The 24,831-nt window shown below is 37.2% G+C and overlaps 1 protein-coding gene across 2 annotated transcripts in view; it reads right to left on the reverse strand.

Moving 5' to 3' along the window:
• MICU1 (mitochondrial calcium uptake 1) overlaps window positions 1-24,831 on the reverse strand; it is a 214,755-nt gene that overhangs the window by 15,492 nt on the left and 174,432 nt on the right. For both annotated transcript variants that reach the window (XM_065922545.1, XM_065922544.1), the window contains exon 10: window positions 11,541-11,649. In XM_065922545.1, coding sequence (XP_065778617.1) covers window positions 11,541-11,649 — 109 coding nt within the window. The remainder of the gene's footprint in view (window positions 1-11,540; window positions 11,650-24,831) is intronic.

A 24,831-nucleotide genomic window follows, 5' to 3' on the forward strand; every position in this document is an offset into this window, starting at 1 on the left:
GTGTCTCTGAAAGTATAACAGAACATTGCCACACCCACAAGTAAAGGTGATAAGGAACACCCGGATCATTAGAAGTTCAGAAGTCCACATGTGTATATCCTATAATTTGATGTTCAGAAATGACAGCTTAGTATAGACATGTATTTTCTGTTCTGTGGGATCCTTCAAAGGGGTACCAACTTTCCTTGCTTCATGACCATATTTAAGTACTTGCAGGCTTTTGTGTGTTGGTTTTTTCACCAAAGAGTAATATGGTCAGAAAAGTGAAGAACACAGATGTGTCTACTAAGATGTTCCTTTGTGGGCATAAGAAGCTAGATTAGACAACTCCAATCATCTGTGTCACGTAGCGTATGCATTATAGATGTCAGAGTGTGTCTGAGTTGTAAAACATGGTTCTGAACAGAAGAGACAACTATAGGGGGGAAAATGTCCTATTCCATATTTAACAGAAGGGCACTGACTCCAAAACATCAGAATTTATCAAAAGGACTATATTCCCACCCAAGAATGGTCAACTCTTAACCAAAGGGAACTTGGAGCAGACAACCTAGTGCCTGTCTTCCCTAAGCTGCTGAGAAGCAGAGTTCAAAATGGTGAACCTGTGTTGTCTCCTCCTGGATTACATTTCAGTACAGGCTTTCAAATCCCAGAAGCGTTTTGGGATATCGAGAGACAATATGATGGTATGAAAAGAATACAGGCTTTGGGATCAGAGAGCCCTGAGGCTGAATTCTGGCTCTACTTATTAGCTGGGTAACCAAGGTAAGGTGCTTCATTTTATATTTCCTTTTCCATAAAACATGGGATAATACTACCTTTCAGTAAAAATACCTGGGGTTGCAGAGAGCACCTTGTAGGAGTTATGCCACAGGTTTTACTATTTATTTTCCTGACTTGTCAGGTAATTAGGTAAAGTGTACATATAGAATGACTATACAGAATTGAGGGCAACTATGTCATAAATTATGATTTTTGATTTAAGTGGGCCTGTGCTGGAGCATGACTACTAAAGGTCATGGACTGTATTTGTGCCATTGTTTCCTGTATTATAGTTCCAAGTACACAGAAGATACAATTGGACCTACAAGTTTCCCAAATCTCTAATATTCTAAGGTGTTTTATAAAGGGGCTTTTCAGCACCTGGAAACCTTTTATTCTCTTGGCAGAAATAAGAACACTCTAAGTCATGCAGGCCATAGCTCATTCTAGAGCTCCAATTCAAATAATTTCTAACTTTTCCATCATAGGATGCCATGGGGAAGGAGTCATGTTCAGTTTTCAATTACCTTCTTCAGCAGACTAGGTAAATCATTCGGACAGCCCTTGAGAGGTTATATATCCAATTTTATGCCCAACATGTGCATGAATAAGCAATAGAACCAAATCCTCTTAAGTGCAAAACAAGAGATGACCCATAGTAGAAACATACTATTAGTTCATGCAGAAAGGTTGTTTCTCCAGATGGTCAGATTCACCAAAGACATCTCATTCTTGCCTGACAGTTGTCTTTCTCACATGGGCCATGCGGAACTAAAGAAATAGCCTCAACAAAATTTGCCATTTCCTCTCTGGAGGGATTAGATCACATTGGAATGTAAATCTGCAATTGCCACCTGCCTAGGTTCTCCAACTGTTCCGAGGAACATTAGCTCTGTAAGTTGTTAAAAGACATTTTAGGGCAAGTCAAGTTTGGGAATTTTATCACTCTCTTGGAGATTAATAATGCACATTAGCATATTAAAAAGTTGGCAGGAGTAGTGCCGCAGGAAGAAATTCTGTATAACTTGGCATTTTCCAAACTTATTTGAACCATGGAACACTTTTTTTGGGTTTTGTTTTAAACCCACAGAACCATTAACATATTGCAGTATATAATGCTCTTCACAATGCTGTTTGGGAAATTCTGTGCTAAATTATGTCTAAAGACAGGTTTGCAAGCTCTAAATTAGCCAAGGAAGAGACAGTGCCAGGGCCTCTAAAAGGTGCCAATTTCTGAAGGTCCTAACCTTTTAGGAAAAAATGAAGACAGCTGAGACTGAGAAAAGCAGGCAGACAAAGGTGCTCATATGTTCCCCCACCTCCCATAGAGATCAGAGGCTCTAATTCGCATCTATCACAACTTGAACAACTTGTATCCTCTTCTTTCTCCCCTGATAGATTGTGAGTTTCTTGAGAGCAGAACCCTGTGCTCAGCACAATGCCTATGCTGCTAGCTGAATGAATGCATGAACTATGCTAAATCTGGTTATATCATCAACCTCATAATGGAAGCAGCAGGCATTTACTCAACATTCACTGCATGATAGGCACAAGGTTAAGTGCTGTATGTAGATTTATCCTCAGAACAATCCTGTGAGGTGGATCTAGTTATCCTGATTTTAAAAACACAGAAACTAAATTCAGAAATTGCCCAAAGCTACTTGGCTAGTCAGGCTTCCCAGGTGGCTCAGTGGTAAAGAATCCACCTGCCAATGCAGGAGATGCAGGAAATGGGGGTTCGATCCCTGGTTGGGAAGATCCCCTGGAGGAGAAAATGGCAACCCACTCCAGTATTCTTGCCTGGAAAACCCCATGGACAGAGAAGCCTGGAAGGCTACAGTTCATGGGGGTCACAAAAAGTTGTACGTGACTAAGCAGGCACACACACATACACTAAACTAGTCAACGATGGGGCCAAGATTCAAATCCAGGGTTGTGTTGTTAACCATTGTATTTTTCTTCCTCTCTTCTAAGGTTTATCTCAGCAGTGAAATCTCATGATCCTGTGGAAGCAGAATTGGTATAGAACTCAAATCCATGGAAAAATCACCAGTCTGACTATCAGGCTAAGGAAGGTTTAAAAGGGGAGAGTGCAAGGAGAGCCTCTAAAAGATAGGTACATTCGGCAAAGAGAAGGAACTTGGAATGGTAACCAAGTACATACTAGTCTTTCCACGTGCAGTATATGTCAAGTCTAAAACACAGGGCTTACAGAAGACAGTGAATTCATGACATGGATTTGTTCTCTGGGTCTACTGTCAAAAGTGAGGGGTTACTGGCTTGAGATCCTATGTCTTGTTCACATCTATCAAGATGTGTCACTCATTCACCTATTAGTTGATCAAATATTTACAGAATGTCTACTGTATCTTAGCTATTGTCCTAGGCATAGGAAATATACCCAGGAACAAGACAGATAAGCATTCTAGTAAATAGGGACAGATAATAAACACACATAAATATACAAGAAAATACCAGGTAGTGATAAATGCTATGATACAGGCTGATGGAGCTACCTAGGAAGTGATTTATGACACCTCAGTTACAAGGAGCCAAACACACTGAAGTCCCGGGAAAGGGCACTTGAGGTGAAGGAACAGCCAGAACAACAGGTTTCAGGTGGGAAAGAACTTCATGTATCTAGAAAATAAAAGAAGGATACGCAGAGTGGAGTGAGCTTGTTTGACTCCAGAGTATATAAGAGCCATGTCACATGCAGCCCCGTAACCCAGGCAGAGAGGCTAGAAGTAGAGTGGGCTAGATGGAGAAACAAAGTCAGATTTGGGATTTCTGGAAGGAAAGACGTAGATTCATTGAAAAAATAAATATGCAGACGAGTGAGTAGGGAATCAAGGATAATGCTTACTTTTGTTTGTTTATTTCAGTTAAGTGTTTATTGAAAGCCTACTGTCAATGTACAAAACATCACAGATAGTAATCTCTACTGATTACCTGTATTTATGAAAATTCAAGCCCATGTCTGTAATTTATGGATAGAAATTGATGACAAGAGTGAAGTTAGAAGATTTTAGGTTAAAAATTACAAAAGCTATAGTTAATGTAGTTAGTTTTATACAATTTATACTGAGTAGTCAGAGAAGGGCTCTTTGAAGAAACAGAAGTTAGCCAGGGAAAGAAAGACCATAATTAGGTTTCTTTAAAAAATTCAGTTTTAGGGACTCGCCTGGTGGTCCAGTGGCTAAGACTCTGAGCTCTCAATGCTGAGACCCTGGGTTTGATCCCTGGTCGGGGAACTAGATCCTACATGCCACAACTAAGACCCTGCACAGCCAAATAAATTTTAAAAAATTCAGTTTTAAATAGACAGTACAAATATTCCCACAGTAAATTAAATTTATTTTTTGTTTCTACTTTTGCTTTACTTTGTGGACTACATATGAGTGATATTTAGTTCTTGGTTGTTATAGTGAGTTGAATGTTGGCCCAAGAGATATGTCTACATCTTAGGCCCTGGAACTTATAAATGTGACTTTGTTTGGAAGGAGGGTCTTTGCAGATGTAATTAAGAATCCTGAGATGATCCAGGTGGGCCCCAAGTTCAATGACAAGTGTTTTTACAAGAGATAAACAGAAGACAGATATGCAGGGAGAAGGCGGCGGGGAGGCCATGTGAAGAGAGAAGCATGACTGGAGTTATGGAGCCACAAGCCAAGGAGGGACTAAGCCACCAGAGGCTGGAAGAGGCAAGGAGGACTTTTCCCTAGCACCTTCAGAGGGAATATGGCCCTGCCAACACCTTCATTTCAAATTTGTGGCCTTCAGAGCTGTGAAATAAATTTCTGTTGTTTCAGATCACCATGTTTGTGGTAATTTGTTATGGCAGCACTAGGAAATGAACATACTTGGCTTTTTCCTCTTAGCATGAATCTAGGCCAGTTTCCCCTAGATAGATATCTCTCTTTTACACTCAGGGAATCCAAAGTTATACAGATGAAACAAACTAAGAAGTCAAAATAAATGCCAAACATCATCTATCTCAAAGCCAAACATATTTTTGGATATCAGATATGACTATAAAATTTGTACTGCTGTCTCTATTAGCAAGCATAATGAGGCGTGAACTCTACGGAGAGACTAAACATCGCAGGAGATGGTTTGAAGTTATTTGAAAGAAACACTATCCTTTTTTTTTAACCACCAGGTTACACTTTCCTTTGCTATCCTTACCCTGAATCATTCTATTTTGCGCATCCTATAATTTTAACACAGATAATGATTCATCCTATATAATTGTTCCTGAGAGCAAATCTATGATCTTTAGTTAGACTTTTCAAAAAACGGTATGCAAATATAAAGACGAGCTTATTTATTTTATTTAATAATAAGTGATGACTTCAAATCTTTTATGTTTGACTTACATATGCTGTCAGATCTATTCTGTGAAACAAAGCAATATAACCAAAGCTATTCTACAGAAATGACCCTGTGGTATTAAACAAATACATGCATAACCTTCATGATTTCATTAATTTTTTCCAAGGGTTTTCACAAAGGTCAGAAGAGGGATTATTTTAAACAAACAAAATTATATAAGTAAACAAGCAAGGAGATGAATGTTCTTTCAAAAAGTTATGTGGATCAAGAAAATGAAATAAAAGGCATCCCTGTTGGAAAGGAAGAAGTAAAATTATTTCAATTTGCAGGTTGCATGATCTTATATTAGAAAATCTTAAGAAACCCACCAAAAAGTGTTGAATAAGCAAGACTGTGTTTATAAAACCCAAGTCAATGCTTTGGAGAGATATAAAAATCACAAATTGCAGTACTCAATGGTGAAATAAAAACATTGTCAGATAAACCAAAAACTAAGAGAATCACTGCCAGCAGATATGTACCATAAAGAATGATAAATGAAGTTTTTCAAACTGATAGTGATATTGGATAAAAATTTAGATATTCAGGAACAAATGAAAAACACTCAAACTGCTAAGTATGAGTAAATGTGGTTAAGTATAAAAATTTTTTGTTAATTTACTAAAAGTATAATTGTTGAAAACAAAAATCCTAACATTATATGATAGTGATTATAACATATATGAACAAAATATAATATGGCAACTATAGCATAAAAGATGGGGGTGACAGTAAATGGAACTATATGAAAGCAAGGTTCTTATAATCAACTTGAAGTGGTACAATATTAACTTTAAGTAAACCATGAAAAATTACAATTTCTAGAGCAAATCACTACAATATAAAATGCAAAAAGGGAGAGCTAAAAGGCCACTAGACCCAACCCTATGTCTAGAAGAGATGAACCATAAATACATAGACAGGTTTAACACAACAAGAAGAGAGGAGACAAAACATGCAAAGAATAACTACCCAAAGATCTGTGCTTAGTCGCTCAGTCGTGTCTGACTCTTGGCGACCCCATGGACTGGAGCCTGCTAGGCTCCTCTGTCCGTGGGGATTCTCTAGGCAAGAATACTAGAGAGGGTTGCCATGCCCTCGTCCAGGAAATTTTCTCAGCCCAGGGATCAAACCCAGGTCTCCCGCATTGCAGGCAGATTCTTTATCGTCTGAGCTACCAGGGAAGCCCAAGAATACTGCAGTGGGTAATCTATCCCTTTTCCAGGGGATCTTCCCGACCCAGAAATTGAACTGGGGTCTCCAGCATTGTGGGTAGATTCTTTACCAGCTGAGCTACCAGGGAAGCCCACCCAAAGAGCTAGAGTAATTAAATCAATACCAGACAAAACAGACTTCAAGAAAAGGTGTATTACTAAACATAAAGGGGGAATATTTCATTATGATAAAATGGCTAATTCATCAGGAAAACACAATAATCATAATCATTAAATATGTATGTACTTAATACTAGAGCTCAATTCATGAAGTAAAGACTGACACCATTTAAAGGGAAAAACAGACAAATTCACACATCATATTTGGAGATTTTAACATGTCAGTCTCACTAACTAAGAGCAGTGGGATTCCCTTGTAGCTCAGTTGGTAAAGAATCTGCCTGCAGTGCAGGAGACCTGGGTTCAATTCCTGGGTCAGGAAGATCCCCTGGAGAAGGAAATGGCAATCCACTCCAGTATTCTTGCCTGGAGAATCCCATGGACAGAGGAGCGTGGCGGGCTACTGTCCATGGGGTCGCAAAAGTCGGACATGACTTAGCGACTAAACTACTACTACTACTAACTAAGAGCAACTAGACAAAACAATCAGTTAGGACATATAAGATCTGAACACTATCGACCCACTTTGACCTGACATTTTTGTAACGTTATATTCAAAAGAATGCACATTCTTTTCTAATATATATGAAACATTCATCAAAACAAAACTGACCAAATTCTGGGTCATAAAACAAGTTCTCAGTCCATTTTAGTGAACTGAAATTTTATACAGTGTGTATTCTGACCACAATAGAATTAAATTAGAAATAAAAAACAAGAGTATATCTAGAAAAATAAAATATTTGGAAATGAAAAACAACCTATCTTTAAATAATATGTAATCCACCACAGAAATCATGCAGAAAATCATAAAATATTTCAAACAGAATGATGATGAAAATACAACATATCAAAATTTGTGGGATATAGATAAAGAAATGTTTAGAATGAAATTTATAGCCTCCAAAGATTATCTTAGAAAAGACAGGTAAAGTTCCATGCTAAGAAGCTAAAAAATGAAAAGCGGAGTAGGCATACTGAAAAATAAGTAGAAGGAAGGAAATAATAGAGATATGAGAAGAAATAATGCAAAAGAAAAAGCCAGAAATTAATAAAGTAAAAAATTGATCCTTTGAAAAACTTAAATTGCTAACCCTCTAGGTAGATTAAATAAGAAAAAAAAAGAAAGGAGAAAGAGAAGATATAATTCACCAATTTTAGAAATAAAGGCTAGATTTCAGATTTTATAGATATCAAAAGGATAATGATAGATTATTATGAACAGCTTTAGGTAAATAAATTAAATAACATACAAAATGGGCAAACTTCTAAAAAAAGGCAACTTATTAAAATTCACACAAGATAAAACAAACTCTGAATGCCTATGTATTTATTCTAAATATTATCAAAACTTCCCCACAAAGAAAACTGTAGACCCAGATAGTTTCGTTGGTGAATTTTATCAAAAAATTCAAAATGAAAGAACAGTGTATATACATACACACACATACACACACACATACACACACACACACACACACACAAATTCTTACTGAAAAGAAAGAAGAAAAAACTTCCCAACTCATTTTATGAGGACAGTACAGTCTATTACAAAATCTGAAAAGATATTACAAAAAAGAAAATTACAGATCAATATTCCTCAATATTTAACAAAATGTTAGAAATAAACTTAGCAATATATAAAAAGCCTAATACATAATCATCAAGTTGGGTTTATTTCAGGACAATAGGGATAATCAATGTAACTACCATATTAAGAAAATAAAGGAAAAAAGCCATATAATCATTACTCTCTATATACAGCAAAAGTTTTTGACAAAATTCAACAGTCATTGATGACAAAATCTTTTTTTTTTTAATTACAAAGAAAAAGGAATTTCCTTAATCTGGTAATGGGCACCTATGAACAGTCTAATCTAATATCCATCTTAATTGTAAAATATTGAATTTTTCCTCCCTAAAATTAGGAAGAAGCCAAGGATATTCACACTCATCATGTGCATTCAACATTGTACTGGTGGTTAAAGCAAGTGCAGTAAGGCAAGGAAAATAAAGGAATAAATATAAAAAAAGAAGAAATGAAACTATCTCTGTTTGCAGATGACATTACTACTTACACAGAAAACCTAAGGAATTCACAGATTACCTAGAAGAATGAGCAAATTTAGCAGGACTACAGAATACAGTATCAATAAACAAAAATCAATTATATTTTATAATAGCAAATAACTGGAAATGAAATAAAAATTCAATTTGAATAGCATTAAGACCATAAAATATGCATTATTTTAAAAAATTATGTGTAAGACCTGTATATTTAAAACTACAAACCATTGATGACAGAAATAAAATTAGACCTATAAAGATGGAGAGTGATAACATGCTCATGAACTAGAAGACTCATATTTCACTAGGATGTCAATTCTCCCCAAATTAATGTATATATTTGATGTTATTGTAATCACAATCCTACCTTTTTTATGGAGAAAGTGACAAACTGACATTAAAATTTATATGTAAATAAAAGGACCTAAAACAGCTAAAGCAATTTTGAAAAAGAAGAATCCAGTTGGGAGAATTTATAATACATGACACCTCAAGAATTTCTATAAGGCTGCTATAAGGTAATCAAGACAGTGAGTATGGGTATAAAGTGAAAGTGAAAGTCGCTTAGTCGTGTCCGACTCTTTGCAACCCCATGCTCTACAAAGTCCATGGAATTCTCCAGGCCAGATTACTGGAGTGAGTAGCCTTTCCCTTCTCCAGGGTATCTTCCCAACCCAGGGATCAAACCCATGTCTCTCTCATTGCGGGTGGACTCTTTAGCGGCTAAACCACAAGGGAAGTTCAAGAATACTGGAGTGGGTAGCCTATCCCTTCTTCAGCAGATCTTCCAAACCCCAGGAATTGAACCGGGGTCTTCTGCATTGCAGGTGGATTCTTTACCAACTGAGTTATCAGGGAAGCTCATGGGTATAAAGATAGATGTATAGATCTCCACTTAAATTCATGTCAATGTATGACAAAACCCACTGAAATGTTGTAAAGTGATTGGCCTCCAACTAATAAAATAATATTAAAAAAATAAAAAAATAAAAAAAAAAAAAAAAAAAAAAAAAAAAAGGTCATCTGATTTTTTATAAAGGTGCCAAAACAAATGGAGCGTTTTTTCAAAAATAGTGCTGGCACAACTGAATATCCATGTGGAAAAAAAGAAATCTTGATTTTTATTTCACATCATATTTAGAAATTATTTTCTAAATATGGACTACATATGAAATACAAGAGATAAAACACTAAAGCTTCTAGGAGAATATATAGGAGAATATCTTAACAGTTTGGTGGGCTTCCCAGGTGGCGCTAGTGGTAAAGAAGGCCTGCCTATCCAGGAGACACAAGAGACACAGGTCTGATTCCTGGCTTGGGAAGATGCCCTGGAGTAGGAAATGGCACCCTACTCCAGTATTCTTGCCTGGAAAATTCCACGGGCAGAGGAGTCTGGAGGGCTACCACCAATGGGGCCGCAAAGAGTTGGACACGAGTGAGCAATTGAGCACAGAGGTTTATTACAATGAGAAAGTAATAACCAAAAAATTTTGATAAATTAAACTTTATTAAAAAGAAGAATTTCCACTACTCAAAAGACCTCATGAAAAAGTGAACAGGAAAGCCAAGACTAGGAAACTATTCACAAAGTATATATATCTGATATAGGATTTGTATTAGGACATAACAAGAACTTCCAAAATTCAATAAGACAAGCAACCTTATAAAAATGGGCAAAAGATCTGAACAGACACTTCACCAAAGAAGGTACCTGAATGATGAGAACACAAAAAGCTGCTCAATAGCAGAAGTCATCAGGGAAGTACAAATTAAAAACACAATGAGACACTTTAATGTACATTCCAGAGTCACAAAAATAAAAGATACATTGTGAAAAAGTGTCTGAAAGTTTTTTTTTATAAAAGAAATACTCACCTGGCTCTGGACTCAGCAATATATCCAAGAAAAATTAAAATACGTATCCTCAAAAAGACTAACACAAGAACGTTCATGGTGGCTTGATTCAAGATAGCCAATAACTGTTAACAGCTAAGATGCCCAAAAGAAGAAAGGATAAACACATTTTGGAGTAGTCATACAATAGATAACTATTCTTAAAAAAGAAACAAAACATACTACTGTATGCGTAACAACATCGGTGGATCTCAAAAACAGGCTGAGAGAAGCTGAGTGTTCATGGTATAATTCCATTTGTATGAAGTTCTAGAACAAACAAAATTAATCCACGGTGGAAAAACATACAGAATTAAGGTTGCCTCTTGATAATTAGGGGCAGAAATTAACTGCAAAAGGGCACAAGCGAACTGTAAACAACTACTGAACTTCAGTTAATATTCATGCTGAGGTACTTGGGAGTGAAGTACACTTATGTCTCTAACGTACTTTGAATGCATCAAAAAAAGAGGGACTGATAAACAGAAGGATGAATATATGCACAGATATCAGAGAAATATAGCAAAATGTTAATTAAGCTGGATATATGGATGTTCTCTGAATAATTAAATTGTTGTGTATGTTTGAAATTTTTCATAATATTGGGAAAAACTGCTTGCAATTGCTCTGCTCTCTCCCATTGCCTATACAAACTGGAGCTGAGTTTGTATGAAGCAAGCCAATGGAGGTGCTATTCTCAGAGTCATGATTTTATCTTTAAAGAAAAACACAAAAACTAACACGAAAAAGAAACCAAACTATTCCTTCTCAACAAAGAATGAATTAAAATGAACAGCAACTTTAACTTCACATTATATGTGTCACAACTCTGGCTCTGATAAGAGAACTTCCAAATTCCATGCATTGTGCCTCAGTTTAGATGCGTTTCCAAGACTAATCATTTAAAGATGGGCATCTGTCTTGAAAATGTATTTGCTGAATTTGGCCTCTCAGGGTGAAATGCAAGGCCCATGCAAAGTCAACATGACAAAGCAAATCAAAAACAATGTCAAGAAAAATTCAGATATTTCTGTTAAGGAAGGGTAGTCACCTAATGGATTACAGATTCACTGTTTACAGCTTCAAAAAAACACTTTTGGGTTTCATTACCTTTATCAAGAGACGCCCCAGCCATATGATAAAAGCTCAACGCAGTGTCTACATCATTAATATTCTTTAGGAAAGTAAAGAAGTTCTCCACTTCCTGAAATGTCAGTCCCTGAAAGGAGAAAAACAGTAAGGTAAGGCAAAAACCCGTGCAAAAAGCAGCATAAAATGCAGAAGACTAGGCATATACTCATGCCTATAAATCAGAAATTTATGCTATGTCTGGAGCAGAGACTCAACAAATTACTCAAGGAATGTCAAATTTACAAACAACAGGGGAACAAAACTTTGGAATTTTACCCTAAGAAAGGCATGCTAGCTAATTGCTTTCCCCTCATATGTAAAATCTGACATGAAGCTGTTTCCAGTGATGGCTGGATATCTTTAATCAAAATATTTCTAACTATATCCTCCAATTAGCCACAGTATTTGTTGTGACTCTCTCTAAATGAGCTGTAGCCACTTGATTTGTTATACATCTTAACAAATAAGACCCATCAGGACTTTCATTTTAATAATCTACTCAATAGGGCAGTCAAGCTTTTTTGAGGCTTAAGCTAATTAAAGAATCACCAAAGTCGGTGATATACATGGGAATAGTTTCAGAATTTAGCAGAACCCAAGCAACTGGGAAAGCTGTTCATTATACCAATTTAAAAGCTACTAACGAAGCAACGAAGCAATTGGCCATGTAACTTTAATTTGATGAAATTTCTGTGAATGAGGAAATTCTTTTCAAAAGCTAGTCAAAGATTTGCTGATATTTAATTTTACCTTTTATGATGGCTCAAGAGAGTAGTTGGATAAAGAGAGATTAGAGGGAGGAAGATCTGTCCTATTTGCCTGCTTCCCATTTCTCACACATCATGCTGGGATGGAAATGAATACAATTTCAAAGAAGTGAGTAACACTGGCAAGACACTGAAGTTAATGTATTTTAATGAAGCATCAGGTCCTTAATGGACTGCAGATGTTGACAGGCTTCTACCCAGCACTGCTCCTCTTCCGATTTCCATTTCCCCAAACTATAGAGCCTGGGCTTCCCATGTGGCACTATGATAAACAATCTACTTGCCAGGAGACATAGGAGATATGGGCTCTATCCCTCGGTTGGGAAGATCCCCTGGAGTAGGAAAAGGCAACTCGCCCTAATATTCTTGCCTGGAAAGTTCCTTGGGCAGAGGAGCCAGGTGGGCTACAGTCCATGGAGTTGCACAGAGTCAGACATGACTAAGCATGCACGCAAACTACAGAGTCTAGGAATTTATATCTGTAACTCAGTAAAAAGGAAACCTTAATATAGACTACAGTACGTTCCTGGTACTGTAGTACCAGGAAACTGGCCAATGATATCTTTATTTTATCAATCTAACTAAGAGCTAAAATACTGAATGATTATGTCATATGATCTTTTTAGTTATTCCCCTTCAGTTCAGTTCAGTTCAGTCGCTCAGTCATGTCCGACTCTTTGCCACAACAAGGACAGCAGCACACCAGGCGTCCCTGTCCATCACCAACTCCCAGAGCTTGCTCAAACTCAAGTCCAACGAGTTGGTGATGCCATCCAACCATCTCATCACCTGTCGTCCCCTTTTCCTCCTGCCTTCAATATTTCCCAGCATCAGGGTCTTTTCTAAGAAGTCAGTTTTTCATATCAGGTGCTCAAAGTACTGGAGCTTCAGCTTCAGCATCAGTCCTTCCAGTGAATATTCAGGACTGATGTCCTTTAGGATCGAATGGCTGGATCTCCTTGCAGCCCAAGGGACTCTCAAGAGTCTTCTCCAACACCACAGTGCAAAAGCATCAATTCTTTGGCACTTGGCTTTCTTTTATGGTCCAACTCTCGCACCCATACATGACTACTGGAAAAACCACAGCTTTGACTAGACGGACGTTTGTTGGCAAACTGTCTCTGCTGTCTAGGTTAGTCATAGCTTTTCTTCCAAGGAGCAATCCTTTTAATTTCATGGCTGTAGTCACCTCTTTTGGGGCCCAAGAAAATAAAGTCTCACTGTTTCCATTGCTTCCCATCTATTTGCCATGAACTGATGGGAACAGATGCCATGATCTTAGTTTTTTGAATGCTGAGTTTTAAGCCAGTTTTTTCACTCTCCTCTTTCACTTTCATCAAGAGGCTCTTTAGTTCTTTTTCGCTTTCTCCCATTAGAGTGGTGTCATCTGCATATCTGAGGTTATTGATATTTCTGCTGGCAATCTTGATTCCAGTTTGTGCTTCATCCAGGCAGGCATTTTTCATGATGCCACAGGGTGACAATATACAGCTTTGATGTACTCCTTTCCCAATATGGAACCAATCCATTGTCCCATGTCTGGTTCTAACTGTTGCTTCTTGACCTGCATACAGATTTCTCAGGAGGTAGGTAAGGCAGTCTGGTATTTCTGTTTCTTTAAGAATTTTCCAGTTTGTTGTGATCCACACAGTCAAAGGTTTTAGTGTAGTCAATGAAGCAGAAGTAGATGTTTTTCTGGAACTCTCTTGCTTTTTCTATGATCCAACAGATGTTGGCAATTTGATCTCTAGTTCCTCTGCCTTCTTTAAATCCAGCTTGAACATCTTAAGTTCTTGGTTCATACACTGTTGAAGCCTAGCATGGAGAATTTTGAGCATTATTTTGCTAGTATGTGAGATGAGTGCAATTGTGCAGTAGTTTGGACATTCTTTGGCATTGCCTTTCTTTGGGATTGTAATGAAAACTAACCTTTTCCAGTCCTGTGGCCACTTCTGCATTTTCCAAATTTGCTGGCACACTGAGTGCAGCACTTTAAAGCATCGTTTTTAGGATTTGAAATAGCTCAGCTGGAATTCCATCACCTCCACTAGCTTTGTTCATAGTGATGCTATTAAGGCCCACTTGACTTTGCACTCCAGGATGTCTGGTTCTATGTGAGTGATCACACCATTGTGATTATCTGGGTCATGAAGATCCTTTTCGTATAGTTCTTCTGTGTATTCTTGTCACCTCTCCTTAATATCTTCAGCTTCTGTTAGGTCCATACTGTTTCTGTTCTTTATTGTGCCCATTTTTGCAAGAAATATTCCCTTGGTTTTTCCCCTTAGAATCACAGAATTTAAACATTTTAAAATTGTGGAATATGAGGATCAAATAGAAAGGTATGTAAAACATAAATGTACAAATGAACAAACTCTGTAAAATGAAGTTTTACACCCATAAAAACTCAATTCAGGTCAAGAAGCATACTACTGTCAGCATCCCAGGAGCCTCTCTCCCGTTACCCAATAATGGCCCTTTACAGTCATGAGCCTCTTCTCTGTGATAAAAATCATTCTGAATTTTAGGAGATTCATTTCTTTGCTTTTCATAAAAAACAGCTCTTCTATCTATTTATGTATCCTTTAACATATGTTTAAGGAGTTTAAGTATATCTACTTTTGAATTTTATAAATGGAACCATGCAGTATGCATTCTATTATATATGGTTTCTGTCTCTAAAAAGAAATATATATATATATATATATATATATATATATGTATGTATGTATGTATGTATGTATGTATGTATATTTGGCCGCACCACATGGCATGGAGGATCCTAGTTCCCTGAGTAGGGATTGAACTGGCATCCCCTGCACTAGAAGCACGGAGGCAAGCAATGGACTGCCAGGGAAGTCTCCGGCTTCTGTCTTTAAGATTTTTTGATGTTTTTGTGTATGTCTGTAGTTCACTCACTTTTATTGCTGTAAGTAAGCCCAAGTATTCTATTTGGGCTATTTCCAGTGTTTGGAAATTGTGAACAGTGGTCCATCTATATTTAAGAATTCATTCAAACATTTATGGAGCAGCTAGTATGTTCCAAGTTACATAACTTTTGGTGGTGAACTGGAAGGCCTGTATTAAATAATTTCCTCTCAACTTGAGGTCATTCTCATGGTCTTGACTTAGAGTACCCAGAGGTAGAGTTCATTCCTTGTAAAAATGCTACAATATGCTAAGTAATGTAAGCACTAGGTTATAACATAATATGAGGAGAATTCCACTGGATCAGAAGCACAGATTTTATATCATCTGCTCATGAATGGATACATTAATACCATCTTCTCTTTCCATCAAAAGACAATGGAACAGTATTCAGCCTTTAAAAGGAAAGAAGCTCTGATACATGCTACAAGGACAAACTCTGAACACACTATGTCAAGGGAAATAATACAGTTACCGAAGTACAAATACTGTATGATTCCACTTATATGAATTACCTAGAGTAGTTAAATTCCTAGAGACAGGAAGTAGAAGGGTGGTTTCCAGGAGTAGGGAGGGGGATAATGAGGAATTATTGTTTAATAGTATGGAGTTTCAGTTTGGGAAGATGAAAAAGCTCTGGAGATGAAAGATGGTTTTGGTTGCACAGCAGTATGAATGTACCTAGTACCATTAAACCATTTAAAAATGGCTAAAATGGTAAATTTTGTTCTATATTTTTAATGGTAAATTTTAAAAAAGACATGCTAAAGTTTTTCTCCTTTTTTTAATTTTAGGTATGGATTTCCACAGGGTAGGGGAGCACCGGTGTCCGAGTTATGAAAGGATTTTTAATGCTAAAAGGTTAACATAAATTCCTAAAACTGAGGGCAACCTCTAATGTGTGTTAGTTAATTTACTGTGAAACATTAAAGACAACACGGCTTACATTAAGAATTATTAGTGAACAGAAAAATCTAAATCGAGTGATTATTCACTTGAAGACAGGAAAACAGTGAAATACAAATCATATTAAGCCATTATTAAATAAAAATATGTAACATTTTGTATTTTACTACATAAATATAATAAAAATTTTTATTGAGCACTTACTAACCACTTAGCACTCTGCTAGGAACAGTGAGGAAAATAAAATTGCTTTGGACATGGGTCTTGGTCTTATAGAGCTTAAAATTTTGATAGGCCTCCTTAAAGAAAAGATGATGCTATTCACAAAATTCTTATTTCTTGGTAACTACCTCAGTAAAAAGTCCAGAGATTTATTAGAATAAAGCTAGAATAAGAGTGCAACATGAAGTTTGTGGATAGAAAGTGCAAAGACAGGTTTCTTGAAAGTTGAGTTGCTCAGACTTAAAAGGCTATGGTTTAAACACAATCTTTTGTTGGGTGACTTTGAACTGCAGACATAGTAGTCAAAAGGAAATACCCTTCTCTTAGGCTTGGCATCAAAGGGATTTTGTAAAATATATACTATGGGGAAGTAGAAAAAGCAGGAGCTATTTTATTCTGTGACCAGATCTTCAACAAACCAACTGAAAGAACTTACATGACTGGGCTCTAAATGACTAAAAATAGAATATAAAATTAATAGTACTTTGACTCTAAATAGAAGTATTTCTTTATGTTGTTTTAAAATGAATTTAACATTAGAGAAGTTGTTAAACAGCACACAGAATTGTCTTTCAAAACTAAAAGAAATTTGATAAAATGTTCAGAAAAAAACCAGAAAATCTTTATGACCTTGGGTAAGGCAGAGTTCTTAGATATGACACCAAAAACACAATCCATACACAGAAAAAAATTTGATATATTAGATTTTATCAAGGTTAAAAATTTTGTACTTCAAAATACTGAGAAAACAAATAACAGACTGGGGAAAATATTTAAAAATCATATATGTGATAAAGAATTTGTATCCAGAATTATATAAAGAACTCTTACAACTCAATAATGAGATAATAATAACCCAATTAAAGAAAAGATTTGAACAGACATCTCCCAAATAAGATATATAAATGGCTAAAGAGTACATGAAACAATGCTTCAGATCATCATTCATTAGAGAAATGCAAACTAAAATCACAATGAGATATCACTATATACCTATTAGGATGACTAATCAAAAAGACAGATAATAACAACTTTTAGTGAGGATATAGAGAAAATGAATTCATGCATTGCTGTGGAATGTAACACGGTACAGCCATTTGGAAAACAGTATGGCAAACTTCTTAAAAAGGAAGTTTCACAAAATTTTACTATATGACCCAGCTATCCACTCCTAGGAATCTCCTTAAGAGACATAAAAACACAGATGTACATCAAGACTTGTATGTAAATGTTTATATCAGCCTCAATTTGCAAACAATTCAAATGTTTACCAACTGGTGATGGCAGAAACAAGATATAAATATCTATACAGTGGAATATTATTTACTATTCAGTAATAAAAAGTTATAAACTACTAGTATGTAGTTTATACTGAATAGTAAACAGTATTTCTAAATAGTAAATAGTATTCCACTGTATGGATAGTAAATAGTCTTCCATTGTATAGTAAAGCAGAGATGTTACTTTGCCAACAAAGGTCCGTCTAGTCAAAGCTGTGGCGTTTCCAGCAGTCATGTACAGATGTGAGAGTTGGACCATAAAGAAGGCTAAATGCCAAAGAATTGATGCTTTTGAACTATGATGTTGGAGAAGACTCTTGAGAGTCCCTTGGATTGCAAGGAGATCAAACCAGTCAATCCTAAATCCTGAATATTTACTGGATGGACTGATACTGAAGCTGAAGCTCCAATACTTTGGCTACCTGATGCAAAGAGCTGACTCAATGGAAAAGACCCTGATGTTGGGAAAGACTGAAAGCAGGAGAAGGGGATGACGGAGGAACAGATGGTTGGATGGCATCACCAACTCAATGGAGATGAGTTTGAATAGGCTCGGGGAGATGGTAAAGGACAGGGAAGCCTGGCATGCTGCAGCTCATAGGGTCACAAAGAGTTGGACATGACTGAGTGACTGAACGACAATTCCTCTGTATGGATAGTAAATAGTATTCTATTGTATACATGGATAAACATAAAATTTTATAAGTAAAAGAAGCCAGACACAAGACTGCATTATTACATGAATGCATTTATATGAAATTTCAGAAAAGGCAAGTCTATAGAGACAAAAGGAAGATTTATGGTTGTGTGGGACTAGGGCGGAAATGGGTACTGACCATAAACTAGCATGTGGGCTCTTTTTTGGAGTGGTAGAAATCTTCTAAAATTAGATATTGCAGTAATGACTGCAAATTTACTAAATTTGCTAAAAATCATTGATGGGTGTCACTTTACAAAAAAAATCATTCATGGGTGAATTGTACCTTAATTTGTATATACTTTATGATATATAAATTACACCTCAATAAAATTGTTAAAAAATAAAAGGCAGTTATAGTAGAATGAGACGAGAAGGAAGGAAAATTTGGCTTCCTTTGGAGTCAGCTGTAAAGTCAGAATCTCATATTGAGAGGCCATGGGTGGTATAGATACACTGTAATGATTCTCTTGTGTTGTCTTTTAACTGGTCATAGTGAATTCATCTGCCAGGAATCAACCCATCTGCCTGAGTCCCTGTATGGCACATTAAAAAAAGGAACAGTATCCTCCTTCTTTCTTATATGCTATGCTTCTCACCAACCTATTATCTGCTCAATTTTTCTGTTTAGTTTTAAAAAACATTTACATTATTTCTATACTAGGTGATATATGTTGTACAGTACAAAGTAATTCTTCCTCTACCCTTGTCATCTAGTCTCCAACCCTCCATGTGGTCACTGTCAACAAGTGGGTATCCTTTCAGAGGTGTTACTATGTTTGTCTTGCTCCAACAAAGAAAGCATCTTCCCATTGCAAAGCCCAGAGGTTTCTTCAACTGGTTGGTGCCTGGCAGTAGGGGGAACTTACACCATTTCTATTAGTTACATTTCTTTAAGAATCTAAATGTCCTGAAACATCACTTTTCTTTATATGTTCGTTCCTACTGTTGACAAAATATCAGTGACACCCAGTGTCAATTGGAAACTCCCAAACTTCTTAATGTAGTATACAAGTTCTTCTACAATCTGGTTCCATAATTTACCTTTCTAGCTATCTCACTGGAGAAGGCAATGGCAACCCACTCCAGTATTCTTGCCTGGAAAATCCCATGGAAGGAGGAGCCTGGTAGGCTGCAGTCCATGGGGTCGCTAAGAGTCCGACATGACTGATCAACTTCACTTTCACTTTTCACTTTCATGCACTGGAGAAGGAAATGGCAACCCAGTCCAGTGTTCTTGCCTGGAGAATCCCAGGGGCGGCGGAACCTGGTGGGCTGCTGTCTATGGGGTCATACAGAGTCAGACACAGCTAAAGTGACTTAGCAGTAGCAATAGCAGTAGTAGCAGCTATCTCACTAAGAGATAGGCTACAGTCTAGTAACACTGTTTTTCTTGTTTACTCCAAACTCTTCTGCTTATTCAAATCATAGAGAATAAAGAATGACAATAAACAGATTGCTTAGTAGGATGATTATGGACTCTGGAATGAGAGCCTGGCTTTGAATCTTAGTGCCACCTCTTAAGACACTGGGTGTTCTCAGACAAATAATGAAGGTTTGGAAAAAGTATTTTTCATTTCAAAATTGGTTATCCTACCCACCGAGTAGAATGTGATAATTAGGGAGAAAACAAATAAATGTCTTGTACATAAACAGTACTCAGTAAACCACTAGATCATTCAGGTATGATCTAAATCAAATTCCTTAAGATTATACAGTGGAAGTGAGAAGTAGATTTAAGGAACTAGATCTGATAGACAGAGTGCTTGAGAACTATGGACAGAGGTTCGTGAGACTGTACAGGAGACAGGGATCAAGACCATCTCCAAGAAAAAGAAATGCAAAAAAGCAAACTGGTTGTCTGAGGAGGCCTCACAAATAGCTGTGAAAAGAAAAGAAGCAAAAAGCAAAGGAGAAAAGCAAAGATATACCCATTTGAACGCAGAGTTCCAAAGAATAGCAAGGAGAGACAAGAAAGCCTTCCTCGGTGATCAGTGCAAAGAAATAGAGGAAAATAATAGAATGCTAAAGACTAGAGATCTCTTCAAGAAAATCAGAAATACCAAGGGAACACTTCATGCAAAGATGGACTCAATAAAGAACAGAAATGGTATGGACCTAACAGAAGCAGAAGATATTAAGAAGAGGTGGCAAGAATATACAGAAGAACTGTACAAAAAAGATCTTCACAACCCAGATTATCATGATGGTGTGATCACTCACCTAGAGCCAGACATCATAGAATGTGAAGTCAAGTGGGCCTTAGGAAGCATCACTACAAACAAAGCTGGTGGAGGTGATGGAATTCCAGTTGAGCTATTTCAAATCCTAAAAGATGATGCTGTGAAAGTGCTGCACTCAATATGCCAGCAAATTTGGAAAACTCAGTAGTGGCCACAGGACTGGAAAAGGTCAGTTTTCATCCCAATCCCAAAGAAAGGCAATGCCAAAGAATACTCAAACTACTGCATAATTGCACTCATCTCACATGCTCAAAATTCTCCAAGCCAGGCTTCAGCAATACGTGAACCATGAACTTCCAGATGGTCAGCTGGTTTTAGAAAAGGCAGAGGAACCAGAGATCAAATTGCCAACATCCACTGGCTCATTGAAAAAGCAAGAGAGTTCCAGAAAAACATCTATTTCTGCTTTATTGACTATGCCAAACCCTTTGACTGTGTGGATCACAATAAACTATGGAAAATTCTGAAAGAGATGGGAATATCAGACCACCTGACCTGCCTCTTCAGAAATCTATGCAGGTCAGGAAGCAACAGTTAGAACTGGACATGGAACAACAGACTGGGTCCAAATAGGAAAAGGAATACATCAAGGCTGCATATTGTCACTCTGCTTATTTAACTTATATGCAGAGTACATCATGAGAATTGTTGGGCTGGATGAAGCATAAGCTGAAATAAAGATTGCTTGGAGAAATATCAACAACCTCAGATATGCAGATGACACCACCCTTACGGCAGAAAGTGAAGAAGAACTAAAGAGCCTCTTGATGGAAAGTGAAAGAGGAGAGTGAAAAAGTTGGCTTAAAGCTCAACATTCAGAAAACTAAGATCATGGCATCTGGTCCCATCACTTCATGGCAAGTAGATGGGGAAACAGTGGAAACAGTGGCTGACTTTATTTTTGGGGGGCTCCAAAATCACTGCAGATGGTGACTGCAGCTATGAAATTAAAAGACGCTTACTGCTTGGAAGGAAAGTTATGACCAACCTAGACAGCATATTAAAAAGCAGAGACATTACTTTGTCCACAAAAGTCCTTCTAGTCAAGGCTATGGTTTTTCCAGTAGTCATGTATGGATGTGAGAGTTGGACTACAACGAAAGCCGAGCAGGGAAGAATTGATGCTTTTGAACTGTTGTGTTGGAGAGACTCTTGAGAGTCCCTTGGACTGCAAGGAGATCCAACCAGTCCATCCTAAAGGAGATCAGTGCTGAGTGTTCATTGGAAGACTGACGTAGAAGCTGAAACTCCAATTCCTGGCCACCTGATGTGAAGAGTTGACTTATTTGAAAAGACCCTGATGCTGGGAAAGACTGAGGGCAGGAGGAGAAGGGGACAGCAGAGGATAAGATGGTTGGATGGCATCACTGACTCAATGGACTTGAGTTTGAGTAAACTCCGGGAATTGGTGATGGACAGGGAGGCCTGGCGTGCTGCAGTCCATGTGCTTGCAAAGAGTTCGACACGAGTGAGTGACTAAATTGAACTTAACTGAAACAATAGGTCAAAGTCCTGATTAAGCTGTCAGGCTCATTACTACAAAACTAGTAGTAATGAATTTACTTGGTTATGTTCTGAAATATATTCTCTTCTCTGGTATGTATAGGGCCTTGAGGGATAGGTAATAGGGAAAAGGCTGAGGTATATGACACTAATTGTATTGGGGGTGGGGAGAACTGAAAAGAAAATAGGGGAAAAATAAAATTAAATCTCTGAATAGTAACTCACAGCTTAGTACTCTTTTGAGGAAGGTACAGGTTTCAAAGGTAATCAGTAACACAAAGCAAATCAGTGAAACACAATTCTAAGCTTTTAAGTTTAATGGCCACATCTTGGGTGCTATTCTACATAGTGGTTTTGGTGGACACCCAGTAATTGGTGTTAGAGTTTCTCAAAGGTTCTGTGATCAATGTTTCTAGAATCTGATATCTTATGAAGACCACAATGTGGGTTCAACTCTCAAGTATCTGTGAGAATATGTGAACAGAAGAGACCACATGAATATTATCCACAGAAAACAAGAAAAGTAAATAACCCAATAGTTTTATTATATCTTTATTAGGGCACATAATATACATTCATCAATGCATCTGATAAACAATTGCCTGTGAGATATCATACAGAGGATGGCAAAGATGAGTAAGAAGTGCTTTTAAGAGGCTCAAAGTTGAGTGAGTTGTATTATAACTATTTATTATATCTTCCTCCACTATGAGAACAGACACCTGGTTTTGCTCATTCTTGTATTTCGAATATTTAGAAGAGTGCCTGGCACATGGGTGCTCAATAAATATTGGTATGAAATTAGATAGTTCTTTGCATAGATATATATTTTATTAGACTATTACAGACTACATATTTCTTGAGGATAGGTGATGGCTTTATCTTTTATCCTACAGTACCTGGTTTTGAATATAGCAATGTCTGCCACTGAACTGTAACTTTCAATTCATTCTTGAGTGGATTTGCTAAATTATTAAAGCTTGTGGTGTCTGCACTCTTAATCATAGAGAACCAACACTGTGAATTATACCTATGAAGTCTCAGAAAACTCTTTCCTTTAATGAGGAGAAGAAAGTAATTTGAAGGATGGAAAGTTTAAAAAAATTTAAGTTGAGTCACATTTGACCTAGAAGAAAAATTCACAGGAAAAAAAGACAGTGGGGGAAAAAAAAAGACAGTGAGGGGAATGGGGAAAATCTGATAGAGGTTAGGGACTAATCTTGAAAACAAAGCCAAAACATGTTTTCCATAAAACAAAAAAAGAAAGAAAGAAAAGAAAAACCTGCCTTTGTTAAATAAGAAGCATGGTGGTTACTCATAGCATTAACAGAGTCCTTTTCCCGGGCATGGAAGGTTCCCCAATTCCTCCAGCTATTACTCAGGGACAGAACTGGAGACACTGATGAGGCAGACTTTTCCAGCCCGGTGGCTGGCAAGCTTCATTGCATATTAGAATCACTGGGGAGACTTTTAAGCACTACTGATGCCTGGACCCACCCACTGAGCTTCTGATTTAGCTGATTTGAAGAGGGTCTTAACAACCACATTTCTGAAAATTTCCCCAAGTTGAGCCTACTGGAAAACCAGGTCCAGAGGACTGCGTTAGAGGAAGAGTATTTTTAAGGAAAAACAGAATTTTGTTAGAGGAGGGACAAGATCTGTAACAGGAAGCCTTAGATTTTAGTCCAGATTGTGGGCAGATCATTTATTTATCTTCTTCTCTGTCTCTATATTCTCAAAGGCAAAATAAGATCTAGCAAAGCTGTTAGAAAGACAAAAAAGGAAAATGGCTATGAAGCACTGCATGGTCACTAAGATGCAAATACTTATTTAATACCACCACTAGGACCTTCAATCTTTTAGTTCTGGTTTGAAATTTTGTACAGAACCCCACACAGAAAGTGATTAACATGTGCCAAATGAAAACTTACATTTTCATGTTAACAAATCCAGAGTGGAATAAAGGAAGCAATTAGAAAGCAGAGAGTCATTCCTCTATAATGGGAAATGGTCCCAGAGAGATGGACTGGTAACCTTAGGAGGAAAGGCCCTTCATTAACTCTCATTTTAGTTAATTGCTATGTTCACAAATTATTTAACCAACATGAGAGTACAATCAATCTCCATCTCCTTGCTAAAGCAGGCTAGAAATTCTGGGCCAGAAATAATTTAGCACCCCAGATTTTTATCACCTGACAAAATTTGTCTTTTCACTTCAGGGCTTTTTGCAAGGTCTTCAGGTCCTAAATTAACTCCTGCCAAAGCTAGAATACTTTCTTTCTTCAAGGGCGATGTCTCCAACACCCAATTTATTGCTTTTAAATATAAATTCATATCAAAACATGAATTAATCTATCACGATAGATAATGTTGTTTAGTTGCCAAGTGATGTCCGATTCTTTTGCAACACCATGGACTGTAGCCCACAAGGATCCTCTGGTCCATGGGATTTTTCAGGCAAGAATACTAGAGTGGGTTGCCATTTCCTTCTCCAGGGGATCTTTCTGACCCAGGGTCAAAACCTGTGTCTCCTGCACTGGCAGGCTGATTCTTTACCACTGACACACCTGGGGAGTGATAGAAAATTATTTTAAGGTCAAATCAATGCCAGGACTAAAACTTTAAAAAAGGTTTGGTCGAGGATCTCCCTGGTGGTTCGGTGGCTAGGACTCCATGCTTCCAATGCAGGAATGGGGGTGGGGCATTGCAGGTTTGATCCCTGGT

This window comes from Muntiacus reevesi, chromosome 2 (genome assembly GCF_963930625.1).
Source record: "Muntiacus reevesi chromosome 2, mMunRee1.1, whole genome shotgun sequence".
Classification (NCBI taxonomy): domain Eukaryota; kingdom Metazoa; phylum Chordata; class Mammalia; order Artiodactyla; family Cervidae; genus Muntiacus; species Muntiacus reevesi.